The sequence below is a fragment of the Pogonomyrmex barbatus genome, unplaced genomic scaffold (assembly GCF_055798465.1).
Source record: "Pogonomyrmex barbatus isolate J1 unplaced genomic scaffold, ASM5579846v1 scaffold3, whole genome shotgun sequence".
Classification (NCBI taxonomy): Eukaryota; Metazoa; Arthropoda; class Insecta; order Hymenoptera; family Formicidae; genus Pogonomyrmex; species Pogonomyrmex barbatus.
This window is the reverse complement of record NW_028297127.1, coordinates 19,112,382-19,132,818: the sequence shown is the minus strand read 5'-3', so window position 1 is coordinate 19,132,818 and position 20,437 is coordinate 19,112,382. Positions and strand designations below refer to the sequence as shown.

Here is a 20,437-nt window from a genome sequence, read left to right as displayed (position 1 = left end):
GCGTTACAATTAGCTCTAATTAATACTACGCATTTCGTAAATGCTATAGCCAACGGGAAAATGTTAAAGATGGATGGAGTAGAAACTCGTTTTTACACTAATAATCACAATTATATATATTATGTTACAAAGACGACACATGGTTGGTAGAAAGTTGCCGATTTACTAAAATAGCAAAAGTATAGTAGTTAGAAATAAAAAATATATTTTTCATCATGACTTCTTGAGAGATATTGATATATCTTCTCATACTTGAAAAAAAAAAGTTAAAAGCTTTGTCAATGTTTTTTTACGCATTTATTGCTATATCAAGTTATGTTAATTTGTTAACAGCTTGATTACCATTGCAAGAAAAAACTCGCGATTTATCGATATACAAGACGGTTTAAAATTAATATTTATCGCTTGTTAGTTTTGTTATTATATTTACGCAGATTCAAAGCTTGATAACTTGATATAAATTCTAAACCATCTTATATATAAGTATACTTATAGTGCAAATCGTTCAAAATTTTTAATACGTGCACTTATAATAATAATAACATCTGCTCTAATATCGCAAAAAAATCAATTCTTTTACCGTCTATATGTAATATAGCTGATGAAGCTTGGGATAAACAACTATCACAGTAATTATTATCAGTAATTAAGAAGGAGGAAAATAATTATTTGGAATTTCCAAGCGCTATTGTGTATATGCAATGAAAAAACTATGCAGAGCAAATTTACATTTTCAACATTTTTAAGAAGACACAATTTAACGAAATAAATTTTATGTCCCAATAATTCTATTATTTATTTGGTTGTCGTTGTTTTTAAAAATGCTGGAAATGTCAATATAAAAAGCACCTATATTCAAAATTGATAGAAACAACTTTAAATGAATAAATTATGTCTATATAAGCGCAATAGTAAACAAATCATTTGAGAATAAATTGAGTTTAACACGATGCGACTGCTATGTCATTACGAACTCGTATAAACATCTCGATACTCGTATAAACATCTTTTTGCGTTGTGAGGTAAATTATTACTAGACAAAACTTTAGAACGAATTCACTAAACAGTACGACTAGGAGATAAATAAACGCAATTAATTAAATAGAGGGATATTGGATTGCACAAAATAAATTAATAATAAAAGTAATAAAAATGCTGTTGTAAAAATCATAATATAATATAATATAAGCAAAAGTTTATTTGTAGCAAAACGCGTTGCGTTTATTCGTTTGTTTGGCAACAAAAATCTACGCGTGCGGGTTCTAATAAAATTTGAATGGTATACATGAAACACAGTATCACATAAAACAGTATAATGATAGTTTTATACAATAAGCAGGGAAGTCTCGAGAATAATTTTTCTATACATAAACGATACCTCATCGATGCCTTAAATCAACTATGACATAGGAAACGTCGCAGACGTGGAAAAGAGAGATCAAAAAGATATTAGTTAACACTTATTCTTGATATCTACTAATATTAGCGGTTGAACATTTAACAGTAAACATGGCACGTCATCTTCGATAACTATTGACGATTGCCGAAAACACTGTTGTCACAATCTGAGATATGAGATCGGATGATATGCAGAAAGTAATAATCATAAAAACGCGTGCTTGTATTGTCATGCAGCAGTGATAGAAAGAATTAACAAAAAAAAAAACAATTTATGTAATAAGCGTCCAGCAAAATGAAAGCTGTACTTTTTCTCCTTATAAGGCTGGAAGCTGCGGTTCTTTATAAGATTACATATTTGAAAAATATCTGATGTATCATTTATCGCGATTGAAAATCGTTATCAATTCGATGATATCAAGATTCTTATCGTTATTAAATCGCTTCCTCCTTTTTGTTCGCATATATTTATTGCCACGTTCCGTAACAATCTAAAATTAGCAGCCAAGAAATATCTTCACGTGAACGATCGCGTCTTTCGATAAGTATGTAAGAAAGAAACATTTGGCTTCGGCGTTCCAAACTCTGGATTAAATAACAAATCGTTGCAGTGGCCGCACGAAAGCGATTTAAACATTTGCCTTTCAGCATCGGTATCTAACAATCTTTTTTTCAATACAATTTTTTCTTTCTTCTGATTTAAACGAATTTCATTCGTCGGTAATGCAAAGTTTTGTTTAGTAGTAGCCATAACTTCGTTTTTGTGATCGAAATTATCCAAGTATACGTCCTTTCGTAGAGCGCCCTCTGTTTCGTTTCTCATATTTGTCTCAATCTTCTCAAAAGTCTTCACTTTTTCGGAAACGGAACGTTTTATAATATTGCTATTCTTATTTTTAATATCATCGAGATTGGAAGACATAAATTCTCCTTTCGTGATTGTACTTCGTAATTTATTTTGATTCGCATCTTTCAGATTAATTTTCCTAATATCATCGAAAAAAGATCTTTCTTCACGAAGAAAAGAACGTCTATCGCAGCTTTTAACAGATGTTAAAACTTCAAACTTCAAAGCCTCGTTTTTACATTTTCCATCTTTTTTTAATTTTTCATTAGACTGTCGATCAAATTTACCAATTGTTTCGCGAACAATCTTATCTTCCGTGTTTTCAACACGATAACTGTTCGGAAAAATTCCTTGGATGCCACTTATATTCTTAGAAACGTTTTTCTTCTTCTCATCAAGATAGTTATTATTTCTACCAGAAGAACGGTTCTCTTTCGTTTCACCATAACCGATTACCGGCTGATTCTTTTCGCCTGTGAAATCTGTAGTATTTTTTTTGCTTGTTTCCTGGATCTGATAATTATCGCTCTTATCTTCTTGAGAACTCATTTTCGAAAACAATTTTTCATCTTTTCTCATTGCATTTGCTTCCTCATTTTCAGTTAAATTTTCATTAAAAATTCCAGTTGTTCGCTTCTTTATCGATTTTGATTGATTTTGATCGATTTTTGTCGGTTTTGGTGCAACTCGCTTCTTTTTTTTAGACTTCTCTCGAATCTTGTATAATAAAATGCTATCGTTTTTAGTTGACGCAAATTTTAAGATTTTTCTTTGTTTAGCCCAGTCTTCAGTAGGCTTGTTCTTCGTATGAGATAATGTGTCTGCATGGTACGTTTTTATATCTTCCATTCGCTTACGACGATGCGATATCGTTGTGATCGTTGTGATAGATGCTTCAAGATCTTTCTGCTTTCTCTTTACCCTCTCATAATATGTTTCAGAGTGTTTCTTATCTTTTCGTGACATCTTGTAATTCATCAGATCTGCTCGAGACTCTGGATTCAGGAAGTATGTAAATTTCGCTAGATGATCCGTTTTGGTGTCACCTCTTCTTTCTTTATCTTTTCTCGGGAATTTGCCATTATCGATTTCCATAGTTCCAATACCCATCGAATGATCGGCTCGACGAACTCTTCTATCCGGTCTGAGGGGATGCAGACTAGTTTTAATAAAGTAAGAATCCTCGACCTTCTCCACGCTTACAAATTCTTCATCGAGTTCTCGACTGTGCCAATTCTGAATCCACTTCGTCGGTCGAGCCCATCCGGCCTCTTGGTCGAGAAGACCTGGATGCGTGACGCGATAATTATTAGGTGTCGATGTACGGGCATGCAACACATTCGAGGTCGCGCAGGTAGCTTTAGTAGAAGAAGTAGCGGCGGTGATAGAGGTAGAGGCCACGATTTTAGCAGCGGTGACAGAAGTAGAGGTGAAGGAAAAAGTAGAGGTGGATACGGACGAGTGGTGCAGGTCGCACGAATTGTCATGCAAGCGGTATCTCGTGATTATGGCTGCTTCATCACCTCGGCTGGAAGTCATCGACGACGTCGTCGAGGCGGCGGTGCCGGCCGCCCGGTGATCCTCGGAGGACCTGCCGGTCCTCGAGGCGCCCGTGCCCCGCGGCGGCACCGGCGGCGGGATCTTGCCGGACGGTACCAAGTTCGGATTCGGCGGACTGGCCGCGCTTCTACCCTTCAGCACAGCCGGATAACTCGTGACCTTGACCGTGGGAGCGGCCCCGGGCGGATGCTCGTGATGTGGACCTTGACTGGCCGCTAAGGTCAACGGGGGCGGGCTCAGTGGACCAGCGGCAAGGTTAACCGGGGTCGAGGTGGCGATCGGCACCGAAGCCGCCACGTTCGTCGCATTGATCGCAGGATCGGCCGGGCTAACTGCTGCGTGGTAGTTCGAGGCCGTCCAAGGGTTCAACGGGGGAGTCGCGGGTGCAGCGTCGCGATGGCGCGGGATGGGAAGACAAAGAGAGAGAGAGAGAGAGAGAGAGAGAGAGAGAGAGACAGGCGAAAAGAGAGAAACAGAGAAGCCGGATGAGAGAAATTGTATGAATCGGGGGAACCGTGCAACGTTGATTCTGCCTCCGGTTGGACTTTACGAGAGTGATCCGAGTGCAATATTTCACAAATATTGCGATTTCATTTATGATACATACGTATGTGTTCGTAATCAAAGGAAAGCGACCAGCGCAATGGAGTTGGAGTTTCTTTTTCTTCTACGATTATTATATAACAATGTAATAATTCACAGTTCTTTGGTAACTTTCTCGATTCATGAATGCGTCGAATTTACGTTGCACAGCCCATTCGAAAAATCATTTGCGATTTTAATTATAAAGCGATAAATGATATATGATTGATAATTTACAACAAATATTATCGTAATACAGAGTCAAATTATTTTCAATCCGTTAATTTTCAACCTTAATTTTGACAGAGATTCAGCGTATAACGCAGCGAACGACTTATAAACGGATCTTTAAAAATTTTCACATTATTATTATTTTTATTTTTTTATAGGAGTAAAGAACATATATCTTGTATAATAATGTTTCCGAAAAATAACGATTCATTTTCGCGATATCACGAGACGCAATCTTGAGAATAGTTCCGTATGGCAATGAACGACTGTACATTACGAGAGTAAGTGCGTAGATCGTATGAGACTCACCGGCCTTCGTAGGTGATGTAGCATGCATTGTTGTACCTCCAGTTGCCGCCACCGCTAAACCACCATACAACACCATGTACCATTACCGTATTGTGGTATGTGTCCAACTCGTAATCGGACAGAGAAACTCGGAAACACGGATTTCGAGAGTGTTTCAGAAAAACGTGGAAGCCATTCAATGCCAGAAGCGCGTTACAAGCACAAGATGATCTCGTCTTCGGCCTTACGAGATCCCTTTGGTCGTAGGGTTTGAAACCGACGTGACAGCAACGAAATAGAATTATCGATGCTGCATAAGGATGCATATACGAAGGATTTCGAATATATTTCGATCTCTCGTCAATTACTCTCGCTGATAAAACTGTAGAAATGAAATTGTTATTCTCGCGTATCAATGGCATTGAGTCACGACCGCTTGTTTTCGCGGTTATCATATTCAAACCCTGCTTCATCGACAAGTACGCCACGTTCCTTCAAGCGTTTTCATTCGCAGCGAAGCAATTGCTTTGCTAAAAAGCGAATTCCGTTGAAATCGCGGCTCCAGTTTCTCTGTCGCGTTGGCCGAAAGAGTGCCGAGACGGAACCCGAGAGGATTCGAGTAAGGGACGTTCGTGTGGCAAGGAAAAAAACGATTGACGGACACTCACGATGTAAAGCTGTATACACAAGACTGCATCGACGAACGGATTGATTATAGGGAATAGGAAAGTGATGAGATTCGAGGTGCAGACACTCGTGTTCAGTGGAATTACTTTTCTTTGCCAGGTAATATGTAAATTTACAAAGATACATAAATTGCAGCGACTCTGCTTTCTCTCTGTTATGTACAATGTACAATTTTAATGTCTAATATTTACACCGGTCTTTTACCATTCGTTCGTAGCTGCTTATGACTCGAGTTCTTGTAGATATATAATATGTACAAACTTACGTTTAGGATGGTAAAATTCTAGAAACTTTTGACTCACCAAATAAGAGAAAAACGTGAGATTGAATATCATTTTTCTTTACAACGTGCGCCTTTGTGATGCAGATTAAAATCTATTAAGTTAATTAAAAATTATAATAGATATACATACGTATACATTCGTTTATGTATCCACAGTGAGTATCCACAGGAAGCCAAGTTGGAACGAGGAGCCGAGTTGGAAAAGGAGATGGGACGGGGCTTAGATGGGACTTCATCTAGAATTCTCGACGTCTTCGCATATCGGTATCGTCGTGAATGCTTTAGAAGCGGGTAACGTGGGAATGCCGCAACTAAGTTTATTGCACTGATCGCTGTGCCTGGCTACAGTGAAATCCAGCGCAAAGCCAATGATAGAACCGTGAAGAAATGTTTTGTCGAATTTTCGGAATTCAATTGTCTATACAAGCTTCAAATTGCGATACCGATATATGCGCTTGGAATCGATTGTTTTATTTTAATCAGTTCTTTTATCACGATTTACTGTAATTATTTTAGCCGCGAAAGGATGAAGGATAAATATTCATTTATTTGATAACACGAAATTATAACTGTCTACGATTCGTAATCAAAATGATATTCCGAAAACCGATTAATTTCTCGCGTGATATCACGTACAAGCGATAAAGATACTTTTAACAAAAAATTGGAAAAAAAAATTATTTGAGAGTTTGAAAGAAACGCATTTGACTCACCGGTTGAATCGAAGTCACCCTCCAATGGTCTCAGTGGTCTGCTAATACTTTTTCTCTTCGATGGGGAATGTTTCAAAGCTGCAACATAAGACGTATGATGTCGTAATTTTTCGCATGAATTATGTGAATTAAACATCAAGTTATTTTTAAAATTTCGGTGATGAAAACTGCATATGTTAAATATGCCTATCAAAAAGAAATTCAAACACGAAAGCCGACATCAGTACTATAGCAAGGGTCGAAGGCCAGATTATTGGCCTCATTTTGTTAGCGCTATATTTTGTTTTGCAGAAATTTTTTATTTATGGATTTAATTGTTAGTAAAATAATAATAGTAACTGTAAATAAAAAATATTTTCTGTTTTATCACAATATAATTATGAAAAATTTAGCAAATATTAAAAATTATAGAACGAAAAATTAGAAAAAATTTTTTATTTTTTATAGATGTTTATTTTAATTATTTTAAATAAACGTATTTTTATAAAATTAATGTATTTATTCGTCAATTTTAATAAAGAAAAATATATATTTTCACATATCACAGAGATTCTTTTACTTATAAATTTTATTATTATTTTGAATATTTTTGTTTGTATAACATTACTACAGCACTGCGTCTGCCGCGATCGCACAGAAATATAACTCTTTCCTCAGACTATTGCTATTCTACTTGTTAATAAACGCTAAACTGTGCTCTATATATATATATACTTATCGTAAAATATTCACATTTTAATTGTACTAATTGCTGACATAGAATGTACTAACATATATTCATAAGAATAAATGAGAATATAGTCAAGCGAACAACATCTATTGACCTCGTTTGCTTTCAAGCGAGAACTTTTTTTTAAATTAGCAATTGTCACTTGTATACGCACTACGTCTTAATCCATGCCTACGTAGTTACGTCACACAAAAGAAGTATGTACGTACATGAAAGAATTGTGCTGGAGTCTGTAGAAATACATTTTATGCATATGTAACAACTAGATTTCATTGTAAATTACACAGATGTTTATCCATTGATCTATCGGTCCGTGCCGTGATTATAGGGTATGTCTAGGCTAAACTAATTGCTGAACGATACCGAATGTGACGGGGAAATTTCAAGATTGTGACTGAGATTTAGGTAGAGAACTTAAGTGAGAATACGCTGGATAAAATGCGATTATTGGAATATTTCTTGTTTTTTCTTTGCGAGATGCTGTGTAGAAATATAGTGTCAAAAAGAAGTGCAGAATTCATTAATTGCTGTTCTAGGATACATTGAGAAAAATAAGATTTATAAAAAAAATTCCGGCTGTGTATTGCGAAATGTGTGTCGAAAAGTTGGAGGACAGAAATATGTGTAGAGTAACGAAAAAATAATATTAGGCGTATCAGGCGTACAATTCTCACAGGCAGGTTACAAAAGCAATAGAAGTAGAAATAAGAAACACACTCACAAAGATATTTGAAAAATTCACTCGTATATAATTCCGCTGCTTAAATTCACTCGAGACATCTTTCAGTAGAAACATTCAAATTTTAGAAAACCATACATGTTAGTGAGCAGATAGAAATTGTGTTCAAAGTGTTTTATTATGTTAAAGTTATACTTATATTGTGAAATAAGCTTTACATAATGCTATGTGCATAACTGATTTCTTTTAAAAATATATCGATTTGTCTTATTCTAGTTTTAAATCCAGAAATAAAAAAATAAATATGCAACATTCTAGTATATTGAATATTTTCGCATGCAAAGATATCTAATACTAATTACGTCAATATTTTAACTAATTAATTTAAAATCTTATTAAAATAAACATTCTAAAGTCTTCTAAAAAATTTTTATAAACACTGTATTTGTTAAATAAAAATTTGTGAAAAATAAGAGAGAGATGAGAATGAAACTTCACATACTCTAGTAGAAACATGAAAACCAAAATCATTCATAAAAAGATGCGCGCGTACAGGCAAAGAATTATGTGGAAACAAATGTACATACATTCGTACAAAAATGGACAGATGGACGCACACATAGACAGAGTTACCTATATAGCTGGTGACGAGGTTACGGAATTTGCGGTGATTCCCCTTAATCTCAGGCAGGTCCACTTTTGGTATTCAATTTTCGAGTTTCGATCGGTAGCAGGTCAGATGAGGTCATTGGGAGTTGACACGAAAAGAAGTGCACGGGACACAAAAACATCAACATTTAGCTAATTTCCCTTATAATATGTTTACGTATACCGGATTATTGAACAAATGAGAGATAAAGTCATAAGGACTGCCGAGAATAGATAGAAACATTAAGGGTAATACCTAATTTCCCAATATGCCAAAGATTGAAAGATAAAGCGATAAATTTTAAGCTTTTATCTCTTTTTTAAGCTTTTTTTCTTTTCTGCACTCGGAGGGAAAATTAGTTGTAATACGATATTGACGATAACGTCATAAATGGTACCGTCGTAAATATTAATTAAATTTTGTTACGTTCAAAGATTTAGGCGACTCAAGTTATTGCTTATCAACTGCACTCTGATGTGGTAATTTAAAAAAATCAAGATATTACAAGATTAATTACATGACTTTCCCTAGGATGTTTAGATTGTCAATTGTAATCTGTTTATTCATATGATAAACTATAAGTGACAGGTGATCAACCAAACGCAAACGTACGTAACACAACAAACACATTGCACGATACAATATTAAGACAATATACAAGGTGTAACGCGCTGATGGTGCAAAAAACTTAATTAATATGAATAATGATTACGGGGGAATGTAAGTCATAATAAGTGAAACAATGTTAATGATGATAGTTTACGTGACAGTAGTAACAGTGATAGTAGTAATAGTACTAGTATAGCAAAAGTAACGATAGTAGGAATAGTAACAGCAGTGATAGTAATAGTAACAGTAGTAATAGTAGTAGCTGTAATAGTAGTAGTTATAGTAATAGTACGGTAATGATAAGTTATAAGTGTACGGGTGGGCTCATAAATGAAATGAAGTTGTAAACAGCGAAAATGTTTATTGTAAAATATATAAATATGTACAATGGTGCCCACGTTCAGTCGATAGCTGAATATTTTTACAATAAAAAAAATTCTACTTCTATCTATTATTCTCGCTCTCACACTTGCACTCTCTTTCTCGATTTAATCGTACATTCACGCGATCCTACATTTGCTACTATATTGCCAAAAAAAAATATATATATATATATATATATATATATACACGTTCAACATTACCTGTATCGCAGAGATTCTTCTACGGATATATAGATCGCACAAAATCAACTAGCATCTTTGTAAAAAGCTATTATCGACAGAACTCTACGTTTGGCATGCATTCTCTTCTCTTTTTGAAGCAGTTCTGTTAAGCAAGCTATTTGAATGCGCGAATGTATTTCGTGCGTTCTAATATACCTTTTTTACTAATATGCTTTGATGAACGAAAAGATCAATGATTGTTTTGGCGTATCGATAAAATAGAAATATTTGCCATAAAGATTCATTTATGATATTAAAGGATATTGATATTAAAGGAAATTTTCACAGAACTTTGGCACATGATGTTATCGATCAAAAATTTAAACGATAGGAATCGTCGTAATTATGATATTCTACATGCTAACAAATGTACGCATATCTCCAGTTATATTATAGACTAGATATAAGGAAAATTTGTATTAACAAGCAAAGATTATTTAATTCTAACTTTTACTTATGCAACATTTTATGAGAATCTTGCTATTAAAACAGTTGTCTTTTTTTTCAAAGATGACTCAGAATAAAGTCTAATGTATAAGAAAAGTGTTAATAGAAGAAGATTAATAATATCGATATAAAAAATACTCAGCTATACCTGTGGACACCAGTGATCGATAATTCACTCTATTTCTTTTTCTTTAATAAATATATCAAAATTAAATTGTGTGTCGGAAGAAAATATGAAACACAATATGATTAAACTTGTAAAACAAAGTTATAAAAAAATGGAAAACTCATATAATAAAATATACATACGTGTATTGTGTTAGCAATTAGTTACACCAAAACAAAACCCAAAAATAATCAATTGACACTCATAAACCCAAAATATATCTTATTCACAGCATTGATTTGAAACGAATGCAGGTATCCGAAAAGTTTTGTTTTGAATTAAATTGAATTTTATTGATAAATACTGCATTCGTTGAGTAGATAAAAAAGCGCATTATTCTTACTTTTATAACAAATGATTTTGATTTATGCATGATATTTGATTCGCTTACGCAAGGCACTGACAGATCAATAAAATTCAAATATACCCATGATATTGATGCAAAAATCGCGATCTAGATAATTTTCGGATATCCGCATAGTATTTATCGCATTCTCTGCAGTCACTCAAATATCTTATAACGCTATTATAATCGTTAGAACATTTTTTTGGACGGCTAAATCTGTGATAAAATCTGCTGAGACAAAATTGAGTCGCTGACCTGCGCTTTCAACAATCTTAAAGTACAAATAACTAGATAAAGAGTTTATTAAAATTGGCATCGCTCGTGTTAATCCTGATAATAATTACGTAAGATCTTGGAAGCTAATATTTTGTTAGACTCTCCTAGGTAATTCAACTTGTTAATGACAAGTTTGTTACAAAGAGTCAGACAAAAGAGTATGTAACTATATGAGTAAATTAAATAGACGAGTTCTGTAGCAAATTGTAATAAGAATAAAAATATATATATTTCTAGCATACGGCTTACTGCTCTATCAGGACTGATATATGCTTTTTAAGTAACAATATAAGTACCTTATTAATTATATCATTATAATATTATATATATATATATATATATATATATATATATATATATACACACACACACATATATATATATATATATATATATATATATATATATATATATATATACTGTAAGTACCAGTTTTGAGCTCTATTTATAATAAATTTTCCTATTCTCGTTTTTTAACTCGCGTTAAATGTTCAAAATATATCTCAAAAGGTCCGTAAAAGGTACAATTCGATAGCAATGTATATGGTTGAATCACGATATTCATATCATTATTATAAATAGAAGAAGCTATAAATTTCAAAATTCAAATATCTCGCTATGATTAATTCTTCTAGTTAAAGCTAATATTTTTTGTTTTAAACTTTCGTACTCAATTGTCTCTTGTATAATGCATTGGATTACCGTGATCAACCAATGACTATCGGTAGGTAGATCAGTAAGCGTAAGTGTAAAATATCACTCATAAATTAGTGAGTTTTGCCGAGTGTAATCTTGCAGTCAAACTTGTTAGGACAGGTTGATTCGGATGGTACTTACGTGATGGTATTTTCTTAAATACTGTCTTGGCCATGAAATCCTGAAAGCGTTGCGCATAAAATCCTGGTCGATGTACCGATACAGTGTCCTTAGTAAGTAAGAAATATTTCATTTATATTAATAATACAATCAAAACCGGTAAAACAAAGGCGAAGATTGCGAGAAAAAAATTGAATTATAAAAAAAAATCTATATTCGCGCGCAGGCGTATGTTTGCGTTCTATATATGTTACTTACCCCGTCATGTATCATTGATTTCCATGTATGTTCGAGTTTCTTTTTTAACCTGTAGCTTTGCAAAATGTCAATAATGCCAAGGAATAATAAAAGACGTTCACCACGAGCGTTTCTGGCAGGAATGCCACCTGCACTGTTATGAATGTAAAAATGAAATTTATTACAATTAAACAATATATTCATATAAATATATTCATAAAAAATAAAATATATTCGTAAAAAATTGTACATATTATACTTACGGTACGTCATCTTCTTCATCTATTGGTTCGCTCTCAGCCTGAATACTCTCCATTGCCGTACTGTGAGCAACCAACCTTTGACGATTTATACTACGTGATCGATTTAAAGCGGCAGCGCCTATTCTATCCTCTTTATCTTTTTCTCTCTCAGTTTGAATGAATCCATCACTTTCACCACCCATTTCCCCTTCTTCATCAGCGCTTGCCGATAATCTTTGTTCTTGCTGCAAAATATTATATAAACGTAGAACGTACGTAAGACAAATATATATTGACATTTATGTGATATAAAAAAAAATGTCACATGATATTTACAGCCTTTTCCTTTGCAGCCTGGTCAAGATTATGGATTCCAACAAGTAAAGAATAATCCATAATTTTAAAACTTTCTAATACACGACAATCCCGTTGAATAGTTTTTACTAATGCACCATATGTATCGGCTTCTAAAAAGATACCTTCTGGATGATGCTCTATAAAATCTAGATCCTTATACGTTGGCGAAGACTTCGAACGTTCTAGTTTTGATGCCTAAAATTTTTAATACAACTTAATCATAAAATTATATATATGTATTGGTATAATATTAATATTAATTTATAATATTCATATTAATAAATATTATATAATATTATGTAATACAAACCTTTCTCTTGTATGTAGACCCTTTCAAATCATATTTTTGATGTAATTTTACAGATGAAGGTAAAAGATTATTCATAGCCACTAATCTAACATTTTTGCTATTACACCGATAGCAATACAATCCAAAAAATTTTGGCAATAATGTTCTTGGATTCTGATTTAAATTCTGCAGAAAATAACATTGTCGTTAAGCTAGATTTTTCATGTTAAAAATAAGGTTGGTTATGTTTACTTTATGTTTTATTTCTAGAACGTACCATATAATATCCTGGAAGTAGAGTTTGCAAAAACTCTCCCTCTTTATGTTGTACAGTCTTTATGATAAATTCATCATCATCCGTTAGATAAAAGATACTCCCACTAGCGCCAGGATTTGATAACTCGCGTAGTGGTGCGCTACACATGGACATCTAGATATAAAGAATTCATTGTTGCACAGTACACGATTAATAATTTGTAACAATTTTTCACAGAGAAGTATTTCTGAGAGAAAAATTTGTCTCACCAAAAAATCATCTGGTTGAATGCCAAAGAGATCTCTAAAATAACGAAATGCAATAGGTGCATAGTTTTTAAATTTAAACTCCGAGAAATGATGGGCCGGAGTATGATTTGATCCTTCACTTGGAAAGTTCGTTGTTTCCACTGTCATAAAGTCTTGCATTAATAAATCACGTTCGGGTTTACTCGCAAGACCACCAACAGCATGCTGTATACCCAATTGGATAGATCCCATAATTTGTGTAGTTTGGATCTGTATAAAATTAATAAAATATATTTAATTAAAATCATAAAAATATACTTTATAAATATTATTAATCTTCATTTCATAAGTCTATTTCGTCAGTAATAATAGTAAGGACAAAATAATAATGACTATTAGCTATTAAATAGAGAAAGTCTAATCTCTCCTGTAATAAGATCGCATGAGATGATTGAATCGGTAAATACACATGTGGATGATAATCTCCTTTCTTGATAACTGAATGAAAGAATTATCGTATCTCTTTTATTAGCATCAAAAAAATCTTACCACTCATATTTCTCAACATGATCTAAGTTTATTAAATCTTTTTCCTTCACTTAATAATACTATTTAATTTTGATTACAAAGCACAAAAACTGAAGAAACTATCTATTAGAAGTGCTATACTGGCATTCTTTACGTACCTTCTTATATGTGATTTCACCTCCCACTCCAACTCTTCGATGCCCGATCTTCCTCTCTCGTTCCGATTTGTTTCTCGATACCCCTGCAGGGGTCTTGCCAATTGTCGTACCATGTTGTACTATTGAGTTCTGCAAAGATAATTGATAGTACACAACACATTCTCGTTAACATCGAATGTATACTTAAGAAAAATAGTGTCAGATTGTATTAAATAATTATTTACATTGTAAATGTAAATAATTATTTAATACAATCTGAAATACGCGCAAGAACTTAAATAACTGTATATTACAACTAGCTCGCAAAACTTTATAATACTACGAAATATCTTCTGTAGCGCTAATATAAATAAATATAAATATAAAGGAAATAACGATAACAATTCTGATTACGTGTTATCCGTATGGAATTACACATATAATTAAAAATTAAAAAAAAAAAAAAGAAAAAAACAATTTATAGGCACTATTTTATTGTTGATAAGTATTTTTTTATTTTCGTTTGATCATACATTCCGTAAAAATATGTAATTATCAAGACATGATATCTTGCGATAATCGTTTACGTATAATGATGATTTATAATATACTTCTCATCTTTGTGTTTCGCGAACAATGATAATTAGAATAAGTCACAGAAATTCGAGAACCTGTTTTGTGCGCAATTTGACTCTTCACGAACTTCGCAAGCGTACAAGAATCGATCCTGGACGCTCGAGTGTAAATTACCGATGGCAAATCTGTACGTTGTACAAAAATAGAAATGATTTCGCGAGTAAATGTGGGATATATCTGGCGCGACTCGCTGTAAATAGAAGATTGGAGAAAACCCGCTATGGATCGGTATCGATCTTTCTAATTAATTCAAGATATATTAGGTAGTTTATTAGTTCCAGATTATTACCTACATTCTTATCTTATCTGGGAACACGTTTATCTTTTACTATAAAATTTTGAGTTTTTATTTAAAGTGTGCAATAACACATGTTGGACATTCTTGTGGAAAAAGATCAAGTCATAGCAAGCATAAGTGATTGCGATTAGCAATATGAACGTAGATCCGCGGAAAAGTGGGGCAAGCGTTAATGGAAAAGAATTAAAAGATGATAGAATGCAGCACATTACGAATCGGAGTGATTTTTCATCGACGCTTTCTTTTTAAAATTCTTTGAGAAGGGAAAGCCAGGCAAGCATTCTTCTCTCGCATAGAATATTACAAGTTATTTATTATCAAAAATTAATTTTAGTATATAGTATATAGTAATTTTTTTAGTATATAGTAATTTTTATCAAAAAAAAAAAAATATACAATTCATAATATAATAGATTAAAAGTGATACAACAGGATAAAAAGAATATCTCCGTGTGAGAACAAGCGTTACATTTGAATTGAATAGTATCAATAAAATCATTTACGTATCGATTTCTGGTCCATGCGCATGCATATCGAAAATATGTCTTCACGTTTATGATTGTATTAATTACTAATAATTATTTAAATGATTCATTACAGTGTTATTAAAACTTAATTGTTAATAAAATATTCAAATGAAATTTGCTTGACTTTTTAACAAAATGAAATACAAATGAAATGCGAAATACGGAATATTTTAAGAGTATTAACAATCATTTAGAAAGATCAATACTTACGTCAAATGCTGTTGTTTTCTCTCCGGTCGACTTATCTGCAAAATAAATGATTTTAATGTCGCATGGCGTAATGTATGTAATTTGATAACAACAGCGTGTTAGATAACACGATGCAATTCTATAAAGTTCTATAAAGTAATATGCAATTTTTTTGTGGAATAATTAGTGCTTCTTTATTAATTATTAAATATATCAAAATTTTTCACAAATTTTACCAAATAATTAAATAAAAAGTTAGACTTATTTTATTTAAATATTCTGGTGTAATAAATCTGATGTAATAAAAAAAAAAAATCTATGCTGATTTCTTATATAAAAATAATTTTTTTATTGGGATAAAACTATCTTTTAATAAAAATATACGCATGAATATAACAATTTTTAAACTTGATGTGAGAGTCTACATGATCGAAGTCAGCATTTTTTAAAACGTGTTTCACAAAAATGAATGTTAGGTACTAGAGATAGTGCGCGGCTCAACGACATTTTTACACGATCGATTCACTGAAACGAGATTGCTTCTTTTATAATACAACACGCGTTCCGATAATGATTAGAAAATATTGCTAACTATTTCATAGCATATTTTACTACTAGATACGATTAACTAATCATTTGAATTTTTTTCGGCAATATCGCTATAAATTTTCATTGAAGACAATGATTCTATCTACGTGAATTATTATATAGTACGTACATTATATAATTCAGGATCTATCATTCCTAACTAAATATAAAATAAATATATTGATATTTTTATTATAATAAAAAAATTGTATATATGAAAGATTAATTATGTAGCAAATTAATTATGTATAAGAAAATACGTTAGATAATTGACCTTTCACATATACATCTTTTTCAAATGAAAATCAAAACTATATAATAAAGAAAGTAAAGAATGAAAATTTTGAATGAAAATTGCAAAATGCAAGGAAAGACTACAAATCTATGAGTCATGAAAGATATATCGATAACAAATTTATTATTTCGAGTGAATCTTGAATTAATAAATTATGAGCCGCGAACAATATCAGGCTTGATATTGCTGGCGGCATTCCGGCTCGTAATTTATTAATTTATTAATTTATATAATTCAAGATTCACTCGAATCATTCGATTAATTGCGGGGAAAAAAACGACACGTGCACGTGCGGTTTGCGATATCGAATAAAAAAGGCCCCTGGGATGACCGCCTGTAGAATGAGGGTATAACGAGAGTCAAGATGTCCTTACTTAGTCTTCTATTTTTAACCACTGTCTTCCGTAGCGAGCTCGTGACTCAAACGCGTGCGACGGTCTTTGTTCGACTAAAAGACATTTTTGCGAAACAACAAAAACAAGAATGACGCCACTAAAAAACACCACCACCAAAATATATAAAAGTCAATGAATTTCTGAAAATTATGTGAGACACGCGCTATTTGTAAAGAAGAGTTGCCAACCGTTATGTTTTGCATATCGTTTGCATATCGAGAAAAACGTGTGAAACTATTTCTTTGCTAGGCAGAATGAATCGCATTATGTAAACACTCAAGGCTCTCATCCTTGAGATAATAAAAGTATTCTTCAGCGAGATAATATTCTTGTTCAGTTCCTTGGCTCGACACGATCGAAAACTCAGGAAAATAATACTTTTTGTTTACTTTATGTACTACGATATCGAGAGAAGATACGAGTAAAGAAATCTCAATTAAAACATCTAGACGGATGCGAGAAGAAATTAAAGTCACCGTGAATACATAATATGACATTTCACGTCGTAAAGTTTAAATTTGTTCAAGAATGAAATGCAATAAGAATATAATTTCCTTTAGTCTTTGAAAGGTTGAATAAATAATCTAAAGTTTAACAAAATTCCCATTTCCCTCGAAAACTCAAGAAATATTACGTCTCGAATATCATGTCATGTAATACTCAAGGAGGAGAATATAAGAGAAACAAATTTCAATTAAAGTATTTAAATAAAGAAGAAATTAAAGTCGTTAAATATGCAATATGCACGATATTTCGTATCGTGAATTTTAAATTTGTTCAAAAACAAACTATAAAGATAATAATAAAAGTAGTAATAATAAAGATACAATTTCTTTCATCTTTTGAAAGGAATTGAAGAAGAGAAGAGAAAAACAAAAGGATAGTCCAAAGGATAATAAAATTCTTGTCCGCTCATAAAAATATAATGCAAATAAACAAGAGTGGTGTAGGAAGGTTTTCTGTGGGAGAAGAGCTTTCGCTCGATAAGAAGGAATCTATCTTTCGAGAGAAACAGTTCGGGTGTAGAGGATCGCTTTCCAATGCGCGTTCCACTTTTCTGGCCGCTGTTTTCCTCCGCGGGGAAAAAACGGGGAAAAAGATACGTTCCTACGACATTCGTCCGGCGCGGATCCGATAACGACGATGTTATCGCGATCGCACGGTTCACGCGAATTACCAAGAGCAGATTACCACGTGCCGGGTCGTTGCAGCTGGATATCTATGTCAAACGGCTGTCAAACGGCCACGAGCTGTCACCTCGTAATCGTGCGACGAACGAATTCCCGCCGCGTTTCGTACGCGATTGTCACGATCGCTCCTCGTGCCGATGAATCGCCTGGTGAATCGGGATTCGCGGAATTCGTGACAAAGACGAGAGACGTGAACACTTTCCTTCGGTCGATGATTTTTGAATTCGAGCCTGTCTCTAATTTCATCACTCTCTTCCCGATTCTTATCCTATAGCCTATGTTTTTTTCTAACGAACTGAGAGATAATTCCCTGTTCCGGAGGAGGATTTTAACGAGAGATTTCCTATCTGTCTATCGAGATAGATCGAACGTCCTCCAATCCTATAAAAATCGAGTGGAATCTCCCGAGAGAATTGTTATTTGTTTATTCTACGAAACCGAACGTCTCTCTTTGTAATTTTCACTGTTAGATATCTCCGTAATTACGTAATGCGGGAGACGTAGACGGAAAGAAAGTATGTCATGCGTGGAATGCGTGATGTTTCGAAGCAATAGCTTTTCTTTTGGAAAAGAAAATATATCAAAAATATATCAAAAATAAGGAACCTATCGCACCGCATCACTAATCTGTGCACTAATGTGTTTTAACGCACATTTAAAAATGCGCATGAAAAATTAATCTATAACGACACAATCTATAACGAGTTTTTCGATTGTGTTGTTCGATCGTCTCTGTGTCATGAAATTCTTTTAGTAATGATACGATCCCGCGAGAAACACGTCGGATTAGGTAGAGCTTAGAATTTTCGAAAGCTATTTCGTGTCGCTCGACGTCGCGATCGACAGCTATCAGCTGTCAAATTTGCGAGCGGCCAAACGTAAGAGAAATCGCGATGTCGCTTGATATTCGTGTGGGGATCTCTATTGTTTCGCGATACAAGTAATTATGACGACAGAGAGAAAGAGTGAGTGTGGTGTGTGTGTGTGTGTGTGTGTGTGAGAGAGAGAGAGAGAGAGAGAGAGGGGGAGAGAGGGAGAGAGGACCGGTTTGGAAGAAATTCATCCAACGCATCGATCGATCGTCCCGGCAGCTCGAGAGGCAAGAAGGAGCCACGTCGTTGACACGCGAAACGCATTCCGAAGGAGCATTCCTTCGGACGGCGACACGGATTCTTACGTTTGCGCTTTGTAGGTCGGGTGACACCCATTAGCTGTCAAAACGAACGGCGGATTAAGCGGGCTTCGATCGCGGCCCGCGGAGGCCGCATGCCAGACGCGACCGGCCAGATCGAGATCCTGGCGCCGGCACGGACGAGTCGCGAGAACGCGAGAGAGAATCGTCAACCGAGCGAAGAGCGACGCCCGACGCGGCACGGCGTCATCCCGGAGATATAGCGGTATAGGTTAGGTCATGAGACGCTGGAAGAACGGAATACATGGGGGGAAGGAGGGGAGGAAAGGGGAATGGAGTACGAGAGATCGCGTTTACTCACAGTCCTCCTCGATGGTGGATTGCTCCGGCTTGAGGTGATCCACCACGGGCTGTGTTGCCGGCACGGGGAGGCTCGTCGTCTCAACCACTTCGATCACGTCCACATTGTCGCCCGAAGCCATTTTGCGTGCGTCGCCTCCGTCCGATCCCGCACTGACTCACGCGTAACAGTGGTGGTGGTGATGGTGATGGTGGCGGCGTCGGCGGCGATGATGATGATGGCGACGGTTCCCCTGACAGTTCCTCGAAGGAGCCTCCTCGGTTATCGCTCGGTCCCCGTCACCCCGCAACGGACGCATGTTTCGACGCTGCTGTCGCGGAGAGATGTGCCGCGGGCGGCGGCCACCCGTCGGAGTAGCGATCCGCGTGACCGACGACGATGACGGTGATGGATTTACGCAGCCACCCGTCCTCGGACTAGCGCCATCCAGCGCGACATATCAGTCGCACTCGTGCGATACCACCGACGGTTTTCTTGTCGTCGCGCGGAGAGAAAAATATCCGTCAGCCCCGTCGCGAATCTCCGGCCACGATCTGACGACACGATACTCGATAGGAGCTGTATCGAGAGAGCGAGCGCCTCTTTGAAGAGCTCGAAGAGCCCTTCCGTCCCGTTCTTTA

The 20,437-nt window shown here is 34.8% G+C and overlaps 1 protein-coding gene and 1 long non-coding RNA gene across 15 annotated transcripts in view; one reads left to right on the top strand and one right to left on the bottom strand.

The window, feature by feature from the left end:
- The window catches only part of PIP5K59B (Phosphatidylinositol 4-phosphate 5-kinase 59B), a 33,409-nt gene extending 13,023 nt beyond the window's left edge, over nucleotides 1-20,386 (bottom strand). For 2 of the 14 annotated variants that reach the window (XM_011633915.3, XM_011633920.3), the window contains exons 1-14: nucleotides 19,818-20,360; nucleotides 15,878-15,912; nucleotides 14,228-14,356; nucleotides 13,563-13,811; nucleotides 13,315-13,467; nucleotides 13,059-13,223; nucleotides 12,728-12,943; nucleotides 12,413-12,636; nucleotides 12,171-12,303; nucleotides 11,934-12,021; nucleotides 8,632-8,694; nucleotides 6,590-6,667; nucleotides 4,928-4,981; nucleotides 3,769-4,140 (exon numbers count right to left, since the gene is read on the bottom strand). In XM_011633915.3, the coding sequence (XP_011632217.1) occupies nucleotides 3,769-4,140; nucleotides 4,928-4,981; nucleotides 6,590-6,667; nucleotides 8,632-8,694; nucleotides 11,934-12,021; nucleotides 12,171-12,303; nucleotides 12,413-12,636; nucleotides 12,728-12,943; nucleotides 13,059-13,223; nucleotides 13,315-13,467; nucleotides 13,563-13,811; nucleotides 14,228-14,356; nucleotides 15,878-15,912; nucleotides 19,818-19,938 (2,080 nt within the window). In that variant the 5' untranslated portion in view covers nucleotides 19,939-20,360. Of the gene's footprint in view, nucleotides 1-4; nucleotides 4,141-4,927; nucleotides 4,982-6,589; nucleotides 6,668-8,631; nucleotides 8,695-11,933; nucleotides 12,022-12,170; nucleotides 12,304-12,412; nucleotides 12,637-12,727; nucleotides 12,944-13,058; nucleotides 13,224-13,314; nucleotides 13,468-13,562; nucleotides 13,812-14,227; nucleotides 14,357-15,877; nucleotides 15,913-19,817 lie in introns of those variants that run through there. The other 12 variants (XM_011633924.3, XM_011633921.3, XM_011633916.3 and 9 more) reach the window with 12 other exon arrangements.
- On the top strand, nucleotides 5,260-7,133 carry LOC148936129 (uncharacterized). The gene is made up of 2 exons (XR_016139836.1): nucleotides 5,260-5,692; nucleotides 6,033-7,133. It is a non-coding gene; the product is annotated as an uncharacterized LOC148936129 (long non-coding RNA).
- Nucleotides 20,387-20,437: the final 51 nt, after the last annotated feature.